This window comes from Drosophila melanogaster, chromosome 3L (assembly GCF_000001215.4).
Source record: "Drosophila melanogaster chromosome 3L".
NCBI classification, from domain to species: domain Eukaryota; kingdom Metazoa; phylum Arthropoda; class Insecta; order Diptera; family Drosophilidae; genus Drosophila; species Drosophila melanogaster.
The window spans coordinates 4,884,366-4,903,922 of NT_037436.4; the positions used below are offsets into that span (position 1 = coordinate 4,884,366).

The window sequence follows — 19,557 nt, forward strand, 5'->3', positions numbered from 1 at the left end:
GACTTAAAATTTAAATTTCGTATGTGAAGACATTTATATTTCAATTCATATTTGGGGGCCATTTGCATTCGTGTAAAAAGCGAACCAAAACAGCCACTGGAGGATGATTGTCTGGTCAGTGGAGTCAATGGTCCATCCCTGTGTCGTCTGCCGTGCTTGGCGAGCATCCAAGCGTTGGGTACATAATAAAATTAAAATGGCGTATTTTATAGCTCCATTTCCCCAAAAACTTCGACTGTCTCTCTCTCCAATTTTCGTTTGTGTTTGGGCTTTTTATTGCACCTGGCCGTGAGTAAGTGTTATCCTTTCGCAGGGCTTATCGGAGGCTATGGTCAGTGTGTACCGCGATGCGATTCGCAGCTTCCTGCCCACGCCAGCAAAATCGCACTACTCCTTTTCCCTGCGGGACATCACCCGCGTCTTCCAGGGCATCGTGATGGTGCCCCCCAAGCGGATGCCCGATCCCGAGAAGCTGGGTCGCCTGTGGGCCCATGAGACATATCGCGTATTTTACGACCGGTCAGTATGATGTTTACTTTCTCATATAAGTTACATAATATATAATATCGCTACATGTTATTTTCAGCTTGGTGGACCAACAGGATCGAGATCGTCTGCTCGTAATGGCCGTGGATGCCTGCAAATCCAATCTGCGTTTTCCCTTGGAGCAGGCATTTGGTGAGCGCATCGAACCGGGTGAAAAGCTGACCGACAACGATCTACGAAATCTCTTCTACGGCAATTACATGGAACCGGATGCCGAGCCTAAGTTTTACGATGAGGGTGATACCTATGAGAAGCTGGAGAAACTGATGAAGTACTACCTAAGGGAGTACAACTCTTTCTCGAGTACGCCAATGGACTTGGTCATGTTCCGTTTTGCTATCGAACATGTGAGCAGGTAAGTGTGAGGAATTTTGAGAATATTTTACTGATGTTTTTTAAATAAAACAATGTTTCATATCGTGATAGGGTTTCCCGGGTGCTGCAAATGCCGCGCGGCAACATCCTGATGGTGGGCATGGGAGGATCAGGACGTCGGAGCTCTGCGCGTCTGGCCGCCTACATAGCGGACTGCCGGCTTATGACGGTGCAGGTGTCCAAGAGCTACACCATCACGGATTGGCGCGACGACCTCAAAAAGATACTAATGTCGGCCAGCTTCAATCTTAACCACACCGTGTTCCTCTTCTCCGACGCACAGGTGAGTTAACTTGGTAACCAATGCTCGTAAAAACACCGATCGATTAGTGGATTGATGTGGATATGCAAATCCATCAGAATGGCGTTTTAATAAGGTTGTAAATCGCCTCGTAATCAAAACTTAGCCAGGGTAGGGAACAATAAACCCATAAAGACTCTACTTCGACTCTCTGACTTCGTGGTAATCTGAGTATGTAAATTGCCAAATTAAATTGAAATTAATTCGAATACTCTTGAAAATTAAGCAGAGATTAGTGCCTGGGATCCGTTGTTGGTTCAAAATTTTGTCGAACGAGTGCCGGGACAATTAAATTTGGCTCGAATGGGCTTTCAATACGGAAGCAGCTCTCATTGTTTTGCCAGAATTTGCATTTATAATTAGGTTAATTGTTGAACTAACTTGATTATTGCTCGGTAATTTGCATAGGCAGGGGCTCAAATTATGGCAAATCAAGAGCACATGAGTGGGCTTCAGAAAATTGGCAGCGGAACAAAGGCGGCGTATGGTGTCGCACCTCAGCCCATAATAAATGTTGGTCAATAAATTAGCATGGCCAAAATCCAATCGATATATGTGCGCCAGACAATATGCAGGTGTGTTTACACATTGTTGTTATACATTATAATGCTCCGTGTTCGCCTAATGCGCCTTTTGTCCACCGGCTCCATTTGACCATGAAGCGTGACCAAAAGTGGGGATCCATAAGAAGCCATTTGACCGGATTAAAACTGCTTTAATTCTGTTTTGCACAAACTCTGAAATGCCGAAACTCAATCGGATTGGTTGCTCCCTGCCTTTTCGTTTTTGTCCGATGAAAACTTTTCGAAGCATTAGAATGTTTTCGGAATCCTTGGGCCATCCAATCAATGATTTATCTCCTGCTGTAGTCTTCTGTCTGGGCCAACAAAGCCCCATGCAGATATTAATTAACAATTACACCGAAATGACCAACGGGGAGCTGGCTCCTCCTGGTTAGTCCTACCTGTAGTCCCGTGTGCGGAGTCCTTCGCTGGGAGTCCTGAGTCCTGGGACAAGGCCACTTAGGCGAATGCAAAATGCATGTCCCAGGTTCTCTGGACAAAAGGGCTGCATAGTTCCCCGGCTACATAAAAATGCATTTGGCCAGCAGCATAGCTCAACTTCAGTTTAAAACCCCCCAACCACCAATGCAGTGCCTTGCCAACTTCCTCTTCAACTGCAACTCGAACTGCAGTCCGATTTGCATTGCACAATTGTGAATTCTCAGGTACTGATTCTCTGTTTCTCCCTGCGGTCGATTGAAGGCAACGGATGAAGGCTACGTGGAGGATATCAATGGCATACTTAATACCGGTGATTTGCCCAATCTCTATCAGCTGGAGGACAAGGCAACCATTATGGAGAATATGGCAAATGTAGCCAAACAATTGGTAAGTGTGAAGAGAAAGAGTGAGTGCTGTCGTCCAAGAAGCAAAAACTGGCCAAATCGAGCGTTAACAGTGATGGAGATTTGGTTGCAAAAATATACATATTTATTCAGATTATAATCATGGGAAATCATTTAGTTATTTTTAGAAATATTTTATTTGGTTTGAATATTTAACATAGCGTAATTCAATCAATTAAGTTTATCTAGTAGATGGTAGCCAAATTTTGCATCACTGAAACTCAGAAAGCTATATGCATTCCTACCATAAATCAAAATGCAACTCCCTTTGACCAAACCCCATCCACAAACCGAGATGACTGGTAACTAACCCGAGATGATTCACCGCAGGGCAAGATTTTGGACACTCTGCCGAGCGAGGTGTACGCCTACTACATCGACCGTATCCGGGAACAGCTGCACATCGCACTGGCCTTCTCACCCATCGGGGATTCCTTTAAGGAGCGAATCCGTGTGTATCCTTCGTTGATCAACTGCTGCACCATCGATTGGTATATGCCCTGGCCGGAGGAGGCCTTGTCCCGCGTGGGAGTTTACTTTGTCAGTTCAATGAACCTTAACCGACCGCATGGAGAGGAGACACAGGAGCCGGTCCAGAGCAAGGATGCCGCTGATCCAGACGAGGAGGAAGTGCGTCGCGAAACGGTTGGTGTCGAGCGGGAGCAGACCCAATTGGAGGCAGACCTGGTCGACTGCGTTATGTACTTCCATCAGTCTGTGGTGGATGCTAGTGAAAAGTGCTACTTGGAGCTAAATCGCCGAAACTATGTGACACCATCTGCTTATTTGGAGTTGCTTAAGGCATTTCGCACTTTCTACACCCGAAAGCTCGACGAGATTACTCGGTTAAGGGATCGCTATACAACAGGTTTGGAGAAGCTCGACTTCGCCGCTGGTCAAGTGGGTGAAATGCAGACGAACCTCTATGATCTGCAGCCCAAGCTGAAAGTCCTGTCCGAGGAAACGGATCGCATAATGGTGAACATCGAACGTGAGACGGCCGAGGCGGAGAAAAAGAAGGAAGTGGTGGGTGCGGACGAGGCGGCGGCCAATGAAGCCGCTGCTGCTGCTCAGGCCATTAAGGATGATTGTGAAACCGATCTGGCTGAGGCCATTCCCGCCATGGAGGCCGCCTTGGAGGCTCTAAACACCCTGAAGCCAGCAGATATTTTCATAGTAAAGTCCATGAAGAACCCACCATATGGCGTCAAGTTGACCATGGAGGCTGTGTGTGTGATCAGGGGCATCAAGCCGGATCGAAAGCCGGATCCAAGTGGTCACATGGTGGAGGACTACTGGGGTCCCTCTATGCGCATGCTCAGCGACATGAAGTTCTTGGATTCCTTGAAAACCTTCGACAAGGATAACATTCCACCGCCCATTATCAAGAGGATTCGGGAGAAGTACATAGCAGATCGTGACTTTGTGCCGGAAAAGATCAAAGCTGCCTCGATGGCCTGCGAGGGAATTTGTCGCTGGGTGCGCGCCATGGATGTATACGACAAGGTGGCCAGGATCGTGATGCCTAAAAAGGCGGCTTTGGCCGAGGCTGAAGGGGAGCTATCCCAACAGATGGAGAAGCTCAATGCCAAGCGTGCGGAGCTCCAGGTTATTCTCGACAAACTGCAAAAGCTCAACGACTTCTTTGCGGAAAAGTCGCGAGAAAAGAAGAGATTAGAGGATGAGATCGACAACTGCGAGAAAAAGTTGAACAGGTGAGTCCTAGCTGGGAAAGTTCTAGGCTTAGAATTTTTTCCTAATCTATATTCCATTCCCCTCCAGAGCTGAAAAGCTGCTAGGCGGACTTGGAGGTGAGAAGACCCGCTGGTCAGAGGCGGCCAAGAATCTTCACGAATCCATTAGCAACATTGTGGGCGATGTCCTGCTGGCCGGCGGTTGCACTGCTTACTTGGGCTATTTCACGACGGAGGTAAGTTGGTTTCGAGCATACATATGTCCTTTGTTTCCGGGCTCCTTCTATAAAGGCTTTTAATATGCATGAGCACGTGACATTGATTTTTCTTTTCGTGATTCTTTCCGCTTTTCTTTTGCGATGGTTTTTTCAAATTGACCGACGGGTCATTTTCGTGGCTTACATTTTTTTGTAACATATTTAGCTAAGACCTCAACACTTTGTTTTTAGTACCGTGTTAATATCCTAGACGACTGGAATGCCCTGTGCAAGCGCAAGCACATTCCGAGTAGTGAAACCTTCTCACTGGCCACCACTTTGGGTCATCCAATGACCATTCGTGCTTGGTCTCTGGCTGGTTTGCCCGCGGATAACTTTTCAGTGGAGAATGGCATCATAGTGACCAATTCCAGTCGTTACTCGCTGCTCATCGATCCGCAGGGTAAGTTGTTCCAGGGTTATCAATCATTCGGGTATCATGTTTCTTATTCCTGGCAGTGCAAGCCAACAAATGGATCAAGAACATGGAAAAGAATAACAACCTAAAAGTGATCAAGCAGAGTGATGCTAATTATATGCAAGTACTGGAGCTAGCCATCACCTTTGGCCAGCCTGTGCTCATCGAGAATGTGGGTAAGTACTAGAGAGAACCTGACCCATTGCCAACACACACAATGCTTTACCATTCTTTCCCGCGGGGTATAGGTGAAAAGCTCGACTCGAACTTGACGCCCATTCTGGAGAAGAACGTCATCAAGCACAAGGGCGGTCTGTTTATCAAGAGCGGCGACCAAATGATAGAATACAATCCCAACTTTCGTCTATACATAACGACCTGTCTCCGCAATCCGCGTTATCCGCCGGAAGTGATGGTTATGGTAAGTTGTCCCCAAAAGAAAAAGAAGATGTGAAGAGCGGGATAATGGGAGCTTCAGCTCCATCTCCAGCTCCACCTACATCTCCAGTCTGCAGTCTGTGCTGTGGCAATGATGACGTTAGTTGTGTAATAAAACGACCAACTTAAATTGATATTTGGAGGATGCGATGCAGCGGCAGCAGGCGCTGGGAATATGCAAATTTTCGTTGGCATTGACGATGATAGGGATGAGGATGAGGATGTGGATGTGGATGTGCGAGAGCGGAATGGTGATGTACGTGCGAGGTGGCTGCATAACTAGCAGTCGAAGCCCCGGCATTGAGGACATCTATCCCAATCCCCCGTCCTGCCCATTGTGCTCATCCCGCTCCTCCGTCGACGTGTTTATAAAATTTTTCCAGCTTTTCGCTCCTGCTGCCGTTTGCCATCGCTTTTTATGCTGCAACTGTTGTCAGCAGTTTTCCTTTTAACCATCTCTATTTTAGCCAACCATCCTCTTCTCAAACGCCCACACAATTTTTGCTTGCTTTTTTTTGTGGCACATTGTGTGTTTATTTTGAGTTTTCCTTCCATTTTACGTGCCACTCTCGGTGTGGCAAGGCTCCACCATCCAGCAACAACTAACCACCACCACCATTGATCCTGTCCTGCCTTCTCCATTTTGTCTCCTCTGTTTAGGTAACAGTATTAAATTTCATGATAACGGAACAGGGATTACGCGAACAATTGCTGGCGATTGTGGTGGCTCACGAGCGTCCCGATTTGCAAGAGAAGAAGGAACAATTGATTATTGAGTCCGCAAGGAATCGTGATGCATTGTACACCATCGAATCGAAGATATTAGAGGTAAGGCTCTTTGGCTGATTCTGCTTGTCCTGCTGATTCTGCTCCAGCTGCTCCTTCTGCTCATCCTGCTCCTTTTGCCACTGCTGTTGGCATACTAAATGTTTTTATTCCCTCGCATGCTCTTTGAGCAGCTACTGCCCCTGCTCGGGAAGTTTCCATTCCAATCCGCTGGCCATGCTCAGCAGATTCAATTAGAGCCGGACTAGCAATTTATGCTTTTGTGCCTGGCCAATGACAATTCAATTAACCGGAAGCAGGATGTTTAAATCGCAAATATAGCGGCGCATTCTACTATATGCAAAGATCATAACTTGCAATAGTTATATAAAAATTATTCAAACGTTATGCTAAAGAGAATCAAATGCCGCTTATTTTCCGATCATTTAATGTATCTATATATAACACCGTTCCCAGGTTCTTTCCACCTCAGAGGGCAATGTGCTAGAAGACGAGAACGCCATCAATATCCTTTCGTCCAGTAAGATTCTGTCAGAGGACATTCAGGAAAAGCAGGTGATCGCCGTGGCCACTGAAATTGAGATCGATGCCGCACGGCAGCAATATATTCCTGTGTCCAAGCACTCGGCCATCCTGTTCTTCTGCATCAGCGAGTTGGCCAATGTGGATCCCATGTACCAGTACTCCTTATCTTGGTTCCTCAATCTCTTCGTCAACACGATCCTGAAGGCTCCGAAATCCGATCAATTGAGCGAACGTTTGAAAAACCTCAATGACTACTTCACAAAGTCCATATACACGAATGTGTGTCGCTCTCTTTTTGAGAAGGATAAATTGGTGATCTCCCTGGTCATGTGCCTGGGCATCCTGGTCTCGCAGGGACGAGTGGAGAAGGCAGCACTGCTCTTCTTCCTCACAGGAGGCATTGGTTACAAGACTATTCCCCCGAATCCTTTGGGAGCCTGGCTGCCCGATAAATCCTGGGCTTCTGTCTGCAAGGCTGCGGATCTGGAAGGGTAACGACTTTATCTTAATAATAATATAAAAATTCCACGTTATTAATATCGTTTAACGTTAAAGAAAGTTTTTCTGCGTGCAGGCTAATAAATCTTCTTTAATTTTTGAAACCCAACCCCTTTTCCCACGATAGCCTCAAGAACCTGCCGCAGATGATGGAAACCTACTCGGATGAGTGGCACAACTTCTACGACGCAAGCAATCCCGACCAGCTGCAGCTGCCGGCACCGCACAACACGGTGAACGACATGTACTTCCTGATCGTCATCAAGTCTCTCCGTCCGGACAAGTTGGTGCCAGCCGTGCGGGTAAGTTGAGCCGCATCCGTAGCCGAAAACCCAAGGCCCCAGGGTCACGGCGTGCACATTTAATATCCCCCGATTTTGTCAGGCTTTCATTACGCGAAACCTGGACCGCTCGTTTGTGGAGCCGCCACCCTTCGATTTGGCTGCCTCGTTCGCGGACAGCTCGCCGAAAATTCCGCTGGTGTTCCTGCTCTCGGCCGGATCGGATCCCATGGCCAGTCTCTTCATGTTCGCCAAACAACGCAACATGTACGACAAGTAAGTTAATTAACGAGAGTGGCTCATATTTCCGTGTCCGTGTCCATGGGTGGGTGATGATGCCGATGGTGAAGCTGCCGGTGCTGGCTGTGGAGGTGGTGGTGGCTTGTTTTCGATTAAGCGCGACATGTGCGCCTTGTCGATATGTGGCCTCCGCCTCCGCAGCATACCTATCTGTACTTCATCCAGCTCTTTAAAGAAATTTATGCTAAGCACATCTCGTCCCAAACAGATTGAAAACCATCTCACTGGGTCAGGGACAGGGTCCGCGAGCGGAGAAGATGATTATGGAGGCCGCCCGACATGGCCAGTGGGTGGTGCTGCAGAACTGTCACGTCGCCATCAGCTGGATGGGCGACCTGGAGCGGATTTGCAACGACACCACCTTGACGGATGGAGCCAACCATGATTACCGGCTGTGGTGCACCTCCTATCCCAGCGCCGTCTTCCCCGTCTCTGTGCTGCAGAACTCCGTCAAGATGACGAACGAACCGCCCAAGGGGCTCAGGGCTAACATGCATCGCTCCTTCACCTCGGATCCGCTGATGCGGGACAAGTTCTTCACCAACGCTTTCCTCTTCTCGGACAGCGCCAACAAGTGCTGGTTGAGGGGCGTCTTTGCTCTGGTCTTCTTCCACGCCGTCGTCCAGGAAAGACGAGAGTTTGGGCCCTTGGGCTGGAACATTCCCTACGAGTTTAACGAGTCCGATTTGAAGTGAGTAATAACATATAGTTGTGTTGTAAATATTGAAAATTATAACGTAACTTCATTTCGTAATTTACATTCTTGCAGAATCTCCCTGTTGCAGTTGAAGATGTTCATCAACCAAAGTCAGAGTATTCCCTTCCGCGGCCATGTATATTTGACTGGAGAGTGCAACTACGGAGGTCGAGTCACTGACGACAAGGATCGTCGCTTGATACTTTCCCTGCTCAACATGATATATAATCCTAATACCATCGAAGAGGATAAGTCCGTTAAACAAACTCAACATTTGCCGAGCTATGCTAACCTATTTGTTTATCCAGCTATGCCCTATCTCAATCTGGAACCTATCGGGTCCCCTTAAGTCCCACTCGCTTGAATTCCATAGAGTATGTCTCCAGTTTCCCGTTGAGTCCCCATCCCGAGGTCTACGGACTGCATGAAAATGCGGATATCAACCGCAATGTTAAGGAAACCAATGCCGTAGGTCTACTTCAAAAAGAATATAACAATAAATACCAATCAACTATTTTGACAGCTCATCAGTGGCGTTTTGCTGACCCAGACCGATTTGATGGCCTCCGTGAAGGCCAGTTCCTCTGGCGGCGCCAAGGAGGACCCGGCCATAGCCATCTGCAAGCAGGTCCTCAAGCAACTGCCTGAGGAATTCAACATTGACGAGGTGTCCAAAACGTATCCCGTGATCTACACCAATTCGATGAACACCGTGCTGCGACAGGAGTTGATTCGCTTCAATCGCCTGCTCTCATATATCCGGAAGAGTCTGGTCAACGTGGGCAAGGCCGTGGTGGGTCAGATTGCCATGATTCCCGAACTGGAGCGAACACACGCCTCGATGGTCATTGGCAAGCTGCCGGCGGACTGGCTGAAGAAAAGCTATCCGTCGCTTAAGCCATTGGGCAGCTACGTGAGCGACCTTCTGGCCCGGTGAGTACTCCTGTTCTCTAGCCTTTTGATGCAGTCATGTTCAGTGCACTGAAAAAAAGTATTCGCTTTTTCGTTAAGCATTTTCGTTCTTTATGTAAAGATTTCCTGGGTAGCCTATTTCTATTTCTTATAGCACTTCTTATGTTTTTCCTTACGTAGTATATTTTATTGAAATAGTTTAGATTAACTGGTTTTTTTCCTTGGGATAGCAATAGTTTTTTTTTAGTAGTTTTTCTAGACATTCGGACAGCTCTCAATATGGCATTGTATTGAGCTGAGTTGCCAGTAATACGCCGCGTGTGCCCCGTTCGAAGTTCTTTTCGTTTCATTCGTTCTTTGCCTCAATTGTGCAAATATAATAAATGTATACGGCACACACATCCGATGCTCTTCCTCCTGTGGTTGCCACTGCCACTGCCATTCATGGCAAAAATCTTATTTGCTTTTGACATCAAAGGACGATGCTGTTTGTGTGTTCCTGCTCCTGCTCCTGCCAAATGCTTTGTGTGCACTCCCATTCCCATGGCCGTTTTTGCCATTCGCCCATTTCCATTGTTGTCGCATGTTTAATATTTATTAATAAATTGAAAAATAAGATAACTCGTCTCCATTCTCAGGCTGGCCTTCTTCCAGGAGTGGATAGACAACGGCGAACCGATGGTTTATTGGATATCTGGCTTCTACTTCACCCAATCCTTCATCACGGGCGTCCTGCAGAACTATTCGCGCAAGAATCGCTTCCAAATCGATATGATATTGATCGAGTTCGCGGTGACCAAGTTCGAGGTACAAGTCCCTGGAACTCCCGACATAGGAGCCTACATCCGGGTGAGTCTATAAGCCTCTATAAACTTATTATGCAGACACAAAACCCGAATAGAATACATATCGAACGAGTTTATAATCTAAAACATTCCCACACACGCAACAGGAACAAAAAGAGGTCAATGATGAGACCAAGTTTATTCAAGTAAGAATTTTTTTAATATATTCATTTCCCGCAATGCATGCAAATTGGACAGTAGCTAAAAATAGTTTAGCATGCTCGAGTATAACCCACATTTATTTAATAGCATTAAAATTATTTCATAATTCTATTATTAGTCATTATTGATTCCACTGACAAGTTTATTATTTGAATGTAGGGCATTTTTATCGAGGGCGCACGCTGGAATCGCAAAACTAAGGAGGTGGACGAGTCCTTCTCGAAGGTACTGTTCGATACACTGCCTGTTATTTACCTGCGACCCGTGCTGAAGGCCCTGGAGGATCTACCCCGCTCCACAGCCGGCGGTGAGCCGGAGACCATCTACGACTGTCCCGTTTATAAGACCAGCGAACGAAGGGGCGTCCTGTCCACCACTGGCCATTCGACCAATTTCGTGATGTACCTGCAGCTGAGGTGTTCCCGGAAACCCATGCATTGGATTAATCGGGGCACGGCTTGTCTGTGCCAACTGGACGACTGATTGGGATTGCATATGGCCATGGAGCAGGTGGCGATCCCGGATCTGTGCCTGTTTATGTCTTTTTCCATGGCACAAAGGGCCGCCTGTCGTCCCATCTATATGCAGATATGTATTTTGATTTTGTTCCGTTTGATTCCGCTGTCCAGGAAGCCCGCAAGCGCACCGTCCTGTTTGTTTTTTTGGGACCCCTCCTCCTTCCGTATTTCCGTATTCACCTGGGGCAATGTGGCAAGTTGGAGGGGCAGTGTCATTTTGATGATGATGATGCTGATTGCCAGATATAAATTAAATATGCACAGTAGTAGTATACAGCCTGGCTGGATATATTTTTTATGTGCGCCATTTACAAATGAATAAACGAAAGCCTAAAGCCCCACGAAGCGCTGTGTGAATATATTTGAAATTAAGACCGTTTTTTTCCCCGATTTGAGATGGCCAGGAAATAAAGTTAATGAAAGAAAGATATCGGTGTTTCGTGCGCAGTTTAAATTCGAATTACGAAGAATTTACACACAACACAAGGCTCAACAGGATGTAATACACGAATCATTTAACGTTAACCAATTGAACACGTTTCAGCATTATAAAAAGCACATTCCATTCTATTCTTATAACCCATCTACATATCAAACGCTTTTCGACAGACAGCCCCGCACTCGACACTCCCGCCAAGCCAATGCCATTGGCATCGTCAAGTGGTGCTCCATCATACATTCCCATCGCCAGAATGAATTCCTATTCCTCCGAACTATCGAACACGCTGTGAGTGGGAGATTGCCAAGCCATTTCAGCTTATCCGCAAGATTTATGGCTTGCCTGCCGCTCAATTGGAGCATCTACGCTATTTCGGCTTAAAAATATAAATTAAAAATTGGAAAAGTGGCGATCTCTTAAATCATTCATCTATTTATAGCCGCCTAATGGAGCGTGGCGAGCAAAAACCAAAAATAGCAACACTCGATGGACCATCAAGCGCGTATCAATCGAGATGGCGTATAAATACTTTCGGCCGATCTTGGCCTTAAGCGCTCATCGAGATCCGAGAGGCAAGAGCATCCAAAAATACATTGAAAAGCGGCGACTTCCGCTTGCAATTACCAATGGTAATGGATTGTCACAAATGTATCCGATCTATTCAAGCATATGGCAGACATAAATCGATGCAAATAATCGAGACAATCGAAGAGCCCTCGACCATTGTTCCATCTGCCTACGAATCTACAAATCTAAAATATCTACAAATCTGCGGACTTCGCCGGCTCGTCTTTGTTTACTTTCGTTTTGTCTTCTGGCAGCTGGCCGCGCTAATCATCTTATATGGCCAGCCAGAGTTCAATTGGTGCTTGAGACACTTTTTGACAATAGCAACTAGACAATCCAAATCTGAGTTCGGCCCCAGTAGAAGAAGCCATCGATCGATGCGGTAGTTCGCCGCTTGTTAACCGGTTTGCTCAGCGATCATCATAGCTCATCTCAGTTCATCTGATCTCGCAAAGTGAATGGACATCGGTCAGCCGAGAACTTTTCGCGCAGTTTGTGTATAAATAGTGTCGTTGGGTCTGGTTTGAAAACAGAATCAACTTTGGATTAATCTAGCAGACATCGTCTTGGATCTTCTGGAAAAATGGTTAGTTCTCCAGCAGTCATCCTGCGACCAGGACTAACCCATAACCCTCTCCTTCGCTTATTGCCTTGCAGAAATTCTTTGTCATTGCCTTTGCTGTGATCGCAGCTGCCTCGGCGGCCTCCATTGCCACGGATTACCTGCCGCCAGTGGACAACAACCTGGAATCTGCCTCCGAACTCGTGGAGGTGCCCGCCGAGCAGGGAGTTCTCTCCGACGATGGATACCGCTACAAGACCGTGCGCCGCCTGAAGTTGCGCCACCGTCGTGATGTGAACGAGCTCCCCTCCGGTGAATACCTGCCCCCTGTTGAGGAATCCGCCTCCGAAGCCGTTGCCGTCGAGACTCCTCTGGCTGATGATGGCTACCGTTACAAGACCGTCCGCCGTGTGATCCGTCGTCGTCGTGATGTCTCCGAACTCTCCCCTGAGTACCTGCCCCCTGTTGAGGAGTCCGCCTCCGAGGCTGTTGCTGTCGAGACTCCCCTGGCTGATGATGGCTACCGCTACAAGACTGTCCGCCGTGTGATCCGTCGTCGTCGTGATGTCTCCGAACTCTCCCCTGAGTACCTGCCCCCTGTTGAGGAGTCCGCCTCCGAGGCTGTTGCCGTCGAGACTCCCCTGGCTGATGATGGCTACCGCTACAAGACTGTCCGCCGTGTGATCCGTCGTCGTCGTGATGTTTCCGAGCTGTCCCCTGAATACCTGCCCCCTGTTGAGGAGTCCGCCTCTGAGGCTGTTGCTGTGGACACCCCTCTTGCTGATGATGGTTACCGTTACAAGACCGTCCGCCGTGTGATCCGTCGTCGTCGTGATGTCAATGAGCTTCCTTCCGGCGAGTACCTGCCCCCCGTTGAGGAGTCTGCCTCCGAGGCTGTTGCTGTTGAGACCCCTCTGGCTGCTGATGGATACCGCTACAAGACTGTCCGTCGTGTGATCCGTCGCCGTCGTGATGTAAACGAGCTGTCCGCCGAATACCTGCCCCCTGTTGAGGAATCCGCCTCCGAAGCCGTTGCCGTCGAGACTCCTCTGGCTGATGATGGATACCGCTACAAGACCGTGCGTCGTGTGATCCGTCGTCGTCGTGATGTCTCCGAGCTGTCCCCTGAATACCTGCCCCCTGTTGAGGAGTCCGCCTCCGAGGCTGTTGCTGTGGAGACTCCCCTGGCTGATGATGGATACCGCTACAAGACCGTGCGTCGTGTGATCCGTCGCCGCCGTGATGTCTCTGAGCTGCCTTCCGGCGAGTACCTGCCCCCCGTGGAGGAGACCGCCTCTGCCATCATTGATGTGCCCGCCGAGCAGACCGTCCTGGCCAGCGATGGCTACCGCTACAAGACCGTCCGTCGTCTGAAGCTCCGTCGCCACTAAGCCGCCGATTGCGCCAACTCCCACCGCAGCATTTGAGATTTTCGAGGATGTTTTTCCAGAAGAAGTCCTGACTTTGACAGTCTCAGATTGAAACTAACAATAAGTCGAGCGTATTAGTCAATTTGAATCCACTATGAACAACCCGAGTACAAACCCGAACTTACAATAATAAACATTTTTAAAACAAATATCCTACAACTACTATATCTTTTTGCAGAATATTTTTAAATATTCGAACTATCTTTTAAACAATATGCCTAGGATTGGGATAAAGCTTATAAAGTCGAAGGAGTTGGTGAAAAGATTTTATAAAAATATTTTTTAAAATGGGCAATAAATAAAGAAGACTCTTATTGTCCTTCGATAGTACAGATATAAAATATTGTGTAAGGACTTGAACTCAACGAATTTTGCATATTGAACATGTTAGGCTTAGAAATATAGGAGACATTTTAGATTGAACATAAATGAAACTATTTTTTTCAGTGCTGATGACCTCAGAAGTAATATATAGCGGGAGAAAAGAGAGCCTTCTAATCTTATCAATGAAAGATAAGGTGCTTTGAGATAAGATACTAGCACCTGCCGACGAATGCAATCACGCACAGGTTTTTAGTTCCACTTTGGAGTCGACGACGTGCGCGTTACAAACTTGGCTAACAGCTAAAAGCGAACATAAGTTTTTCGAAAGAACCGACGAAAACGACGGAAATGAAGTTGGCTAAGAAGTGCTCCACCTACTTGGTGATATGCCTGGGTAAAGTTCTGCATGCTCGTTCGAATCTGCCGAGTTTTGAGTGCCAACTAGAGATACGCAGCACACCGGCGAGATACTTTTTGGTGCATGTGTGTGGGCGGAGTATTGTGCATGTGTGAGACTTTAACGCATTATGATGCACTGATGCATCCGTATGATTCCATAGGTGTGGGGTTTTAATAACCCAACTTCAGCAATTGGAGACTCTAACGATGAGTAACTGGGCCAAGTGTGCGTCACACAATCAGGCACAAGAAAACTCTACAAAAATGTGTGCTTATCAGTGCGATTCAGATAAGCACTGTGTTTACTCATTGTTGCCCCATCACTTGGTGTGCTTAACTTTAGGGCGTGGTGAATCAGTGAGTTCAGAGGGAAATCTTTTTGGATTGAAAGGTATCCCAAATAAAACATATAATTTAGCTGGCAGTGAGTAAATGCGAAATCATTTCCTTTGATTTCATGCAATTTTTATTAGGCCAAAAGTCCAATGCCCTAAAACCGGAAGTGGCATAATTATTGCGCATATAAATTATGAAATATGTTAGACAAAAAAGTGAATGAAAACAATTAATATTGGTTAGCGGTTGGCCAACGAAAATCGGTCGCACTCTTAGCCACATACATTTGGCGGATGGGTTTTGTCAAATGCCTGTCTCCATGAATCACCGACTAATCGAATCGAGGAAAAATCTATACACTTTCCATATCGACAAACAAATCCATTTAATATTTCATACGCAAAATATGCCGAATGAGCTGAACGAACACACACATAAAATATTATTAATTAAAAATACATTTTGATAATTTTACGTGAAATCGAATCTGACATCCGCAATGGAACAATGGGGAAGGAATATGCCAGCTCACATTTATCATCGAAGAAGTTGGCGCGCGCGCGCTATTTTGGCTCAATCAGAATCAGCGTTTTTTGTTGATTTTGGCCCGGCTCTGTTGTTAAACATTTTCTCAACGATTAATTGTTAATATCTTAACAAGTCTTCGCGCATTTGAAGATCTATATGATGAATGGTCTTGCTGTTATTTCAATGAGTTCCGTTTGGCTTGGGTTTGATGGATGCTTCAAAGCCAATGCCGCAATCTTACCAGGCCACCTTCGACCACACGCCGCGTGATCATTGAAAAAATGTGTATGATGTGTGTTTTGCGCCTCGGACGAATCACTATGTCTAACAAATATTAAATTTGTATATTCTTTTCTATTCTGTAGTACTGTTGGCCTGCTGCCTGCAAGAATCGGAGGCCACGCGACGTGTGAACCGCGGACGACGCACCCTTACCCGCAGATACTTCAGTAAGTGATGCCGTATACGTGATCGATATTGCTCAACATTGTTATTTCTTGCAGCTGGCCTTGCTATTCCCGGATGGGCTCTCATCGTTTGTGTAGCGGTAGGTGAGCTGCTGATTGGTGGAGCCCTCTACTTCATCCTCAAGAAGGTGATCCTGGACAAGGAACCAGATCAGACGGCGGCCTCCTACACGCCCGCCCAGACTCATGCGACGGCCACACCTTATACTCCCGCCCAGACTCACGATCCGGCCACGGCCACAACCTATACTCCTGCCCAGACTCATGAGACGGCCAATGTGACTCCCACTCCAACGCATGCCACCGCTATTGTCTGAGGAGATGTGTACAGATCCAAGTGACCACTTTTGGTTCATAACCCTTTCCAAATCAGTTCAAATTCCACCATTAACTAGCTTTATTGTCATTTAATCGACACACAAATAGAACCTGTGCCCTTTGTCTACCTTCATTTTCGAATAAAATTATTTGCCACTTATCTGGCGCCAAACTAGCTTCACATTTGTACGGTTAAACGGTTTTTAAGACGATACACGCTGGCTTTTAACATTTTATTGCACCGGCTAAGCGGCCCAATATCCGCCCAAGACCGATCCAGTTTGTCTACTCATTGTCTGCACCACACGCAACGCTAATTTATATCTAATTAAATCAAACTGGTTTTGAGTTTTGGATTTTTCATAGCCCATGCTGGGGATGAAGATTAATTAGATGAATAGATTTGTAAGCAAATTAATGCCTACTTTTGGGGCTGCGGAAATACTAGCTATTTTCAAGCTACACCCAATATAAAATATCAAAGGGTGTACGGATTATGAGCGGAGTCACCCGGTGCTTCAGCTGTCTTAACAGCGGATTAACATTTTATATATCGATGCTAATTGAACTGAACTGTATTCTTTCTTTCTCCATTGTAATTTTGCGGTCATAGCGATCAGACGTGATTTTTGTATATGAAGAAATAAATGAAGTTAAATAGTGTATATATGATTCTTATTTGCGAACCCCATTACAATGATGTCAAAGCAGTGAGGCATCACAACTATTCATTGGTGGCCCATGAGGGGAACCTTGCTCATAAGAATCATAATTAATAATTGCTAAAAGCTGTTTGGCAATTTTATCTTCGTGGTCGGCTTCATCCAGATAAATCACCGTGCCTACGTTTTCTATCGCGCTCGCTCTCATCACGACAGAGCAGTATACGCAAACGTTCGCGCTCGCTCTCATCACGACAGAGCTAAGTCCCGTTGCCCTTCGATTCCGTTAGATTTGCCGGAATCTCTGCCAACTCAAAAAACAAGACGTCAAAGAAGAACACCGATAACATACGAGCATTTGTGCATATTACATACAGTGGAGCAACGTCAGTATAAACAATGTCGAAATTTGATCAACTGGTGCGAGTTCAAACTGACCGCATTGAGTCTTTGAAGCGCTTGTTCAGTAATGTGAAAAAAGACTCGAGTGCGCGGAAAACGGAAATATATTTCGAAAAACGTTTGAATCAAATCGACGAGTTTAACAAAGAATTTCATCAGGCGCATCACACACTTATATGCATGGCAGACTACGAAGAAAGTGTGTATAAGCAACAAAATACAATCAGCCAATTCGAAGACCTGGGCATGGAAGTTTACTGTTTCGTGGCCGAAGAAAAGAAACGAATTTATCCAGGCACAGTGACGCACAACGAATCAGCTAACTCTACAATAACAACACATGTAGAGGAAGTACGGATACCACTGCCAAAATTACCAGTTCCGAAATTCTCTGGCAACTGCGCGGACTGGCCAAGTTTTCATGATGCATTTTTACGCTTAATTCACAATAATGAGCGTCTGGATAAGATTCAAAGGTTCCATTTTTTAAAGGAAGCATTACCAGTAGGCCTGGACAACGACATTCGCCAAATCGCTTTAACTGAAGCAAACTATGAAGTCGCTTGGACCACACTTCTACAACGATATAACAACCCACGAATTGTGTTCGCCAGCCACATGAACATGCTCTACAACTTACCGAATCTTTCGAAAGAAAAATCTGCTGACATACGGTCTATGGTTAGTACAGTCAACGTCTGCATTGCCGCTTGCAATACCGTCAAGGCGCCACTACAGGGAGGAGATTTTTGGTTGACTCATTATCTAACAACCAAACTACCCAAAGACACTCACACAGCTTGGGAGCATCATCTGGGCAGCAAGATTGACGTTCCTTCATACAAAGATCTGCAACAGTTCCTCAATGATCGACTTGTTACGTTAGACGCTATTGAAAGCCGTAACGCGTGCAGCGGCATGAAACAGTCAAATGAAACTTCAGACGGTACTAAACGCGTGCGTGTGCACAGCGCCCACACCAGGTCGGGTGCTTCCGCGTCCGCTTGCTATCATTGTGGCAACTTACACATACTTCGAAGATGTCCGCAATTTCTTTCAATGGATTGCTACCAACGGAAGGAAGTGGCCAGCAAGGCAAAATTGTGTCTCAATTGCCTGGGAAAATCGCACACACAAGCAAGCTGCCCCAGCAACAAGAATTGTCTTCATTGTGGTCAACGTCATCACACGATGTTACATTTTCCAGCAACACAGCCAACGCTGATACCCTCCTCGACATCATGCCAAAGTTCAGCAGCCAGTTCAGATGCCAAGCCGACTCTACAGTGCATGTCAACTACAACTTCATCTATGACTCATCGAAAGGTACTACTAGCAACAGCTCGGGTTGTACTCAGTAACACACAGACAGGATGCCAGGCCACGGTAAACGCGCTTCTTGACCAAGGATCGGAAGCAACTATCATTTCGGAGCATGCTGTACAGTCTCTCCAGCTCTCCCGAAGCACAACTCGCACTTCAATCACCGGAGTCGGTCAAGATTCAGGACGACGCTGCAAATTCATCGTAAGTTGTTCGGTGCAAACAGCAACTAACCCAAATTTCTCGTTAAAGGTCGACGATGCTTATGTTTTGAACACGTTGACATCACACATGCCAAGTCAAAGTTTTCCAGCAGGAAACTGGAGTCATATCCATGGTCTCACGCTCGCAGACCCCTATTATTATAGATCCAAGCGAATCGATATCATTTTTGGAGCCGACCTTATGGCACAACTCTTGTTGCCTGGAACTAAGATTGGCTTGCCAAACGAACCCATAGCGCAGAATACTCAACTCGGATGGGTTCTGTTAGGCAATGTTGGCAACACGCATATTACACGCCACATTCGATGTAATCATGCCATAATAAACTCCGAAGAGCTGCTTAAGGTATTTTGCGAGGTAGAATCAGTTCCAGAACGCCCAAAGCTCTCCAAAGAAGATCAATGGTGCGAGTCTTTCTTTAAGCAGACCCATCAACGTCAACCAGACGGCAGTTATCAAGTCCGTTTGCCATTCAAGAGGAACTTTGACCCCAGTATGACGCTCGGAAAATCTCATCAGATCGCCCTGAACAGATATCTTCAACTCGAAAGGCGCCTTCAAAGGGACCCAGACAAATGGATCAGATACTGCAAAGGAATTGAAGAATATTTTCA

At 46.5% G+C, this 19,557-nt stretch overlaps 3 protein-coding genes across 3 annotated transcripts in view, besides 1 other annotated feature; all 3 read left to right on the forward strand.

Annotated features, from left to right (window-relative positions):
• The window catches only part of Dnah3 (dynein, axonemal, heavy chain 3), a 34,481-nt gene extending 23,097 nt beyond the window's left edge, over positions 1 to 11,384 (forward strand). The window contains exons 34-52 of the mRNA NM_139680.3: positions 314 to 519; positions 587 to 901; positions 973 to 1,204; positions 2,488 to 2,613; positions 2,961 to 4,345; positions 4,413 to 4,560; positions 4,774 to 4,984; positions 5,041 to 5,175; positions 5,248 to 5,420; positions 6,098 to 6,265; positions 6,680 to 7,239; positions 7,374 to 7,548; positions 7,631 to 7,803; positions 8,036 to 8,518; positions 8,597 to 8,776; positions 8,833 to 8,992; positions 9,048 to 9,457; positions 10,075 to 10,285; positions 10,603 to 11,384. Of these exons, the coding sequence (NP_647937.2) occupies positions 314 to 519; positions 587 to 901; positions 973 to 1,204; positions 2,488 to 2,613; positions 2,961 to 4,345; positions 4,413 to 4,560; positions 4,774 to 4,984; positions 5,041 to 5,175; positions 5,248 to 5,420; positions 6,098 to 6,265; positions 6,680 to 7,239; positions 7,374 to 7,548; positions 7,631 to 7,803; positions 8,036 to 8,518; positions 8,597 to 8,776; positions 8,833 to 8,992; positions 9,048 to 9,457; positions 10,075 to 10,285; positions 10,603 to 10,926 (5,775 nt within the window). The 3' untranslated portion in view covers positions 10,927 to 11,384. The remainder of the gene's footprint in view (positions 1 to 313; positions 520 to 586; positions 902 to 972; positions 1,205 to 2,487; positions 2,614 to 2,960; positions 4,346 to 4,412; positions 4,561 to 4,773; positions 4,985 to 5,040; positions 5,176 to 5,247; positions 5,421 to 6,097; positions 6,266 to 6,679; positions 7,240 to 7,373; positions 7,549 to 7,630; positions 7,804 to 8,035; positions 8,519 to 8,596; positions 8,777 to 8,832; positions 8,993 to 9,047; positions 9,458 to 10,074; positions 10,286 to 10,602) is intronic.
• A 1,114-nt stretch (positions 11,385 to 12,498) lies between these two features.
• CG13705 (uncharacterized protein) lies at positions 12,499 to 14,105 on the forward strand. Its single transcript, NM_139681.2, has 2 exons — positions 12,499 to 12,553; positions 12,625 to 14,105. The coding sequence occupies exons 1-2, from the start codon at positions 12,551 to 12,553 to the stop codon at positions 13,918 to 13,920; spliced, it is 1,299 nt and encodes a 432-aa protein (NP_647938.1). The 5' UTR covers positions 12,499 to 12,550; the 3' UTR covers positions 13,921 to 14,105.
• A 429-nt stretch (positions 14,106 to 14,534) lies between these two features.
• hoka lies at positions 14,535 to 16,504 on the forward strand. Its single transcript, NM_139682.1, has 3 exons — positions 14,535 to 14,677; positions 15,912 to 15,995; positions 16,050 to 16,504. The coding sequence occupies exons 1-3, from the start codon at positions 14,632 to 14,634 to the stop codon at positions 16,328 to 16,330; spliced, it is 411 nt and encodes a 136-aa protein (NP_647939.1). The 5' UTR covers positions 14,535 to 14,631; the 3' UTR covers positions 16,331 to 16,504.
• A 313-nt stretch (positions 16,505 to 16,817) lies between these two features.
• Positions 16,818 to 19,557: part of a mobile genetic element that runs on past the window's edge.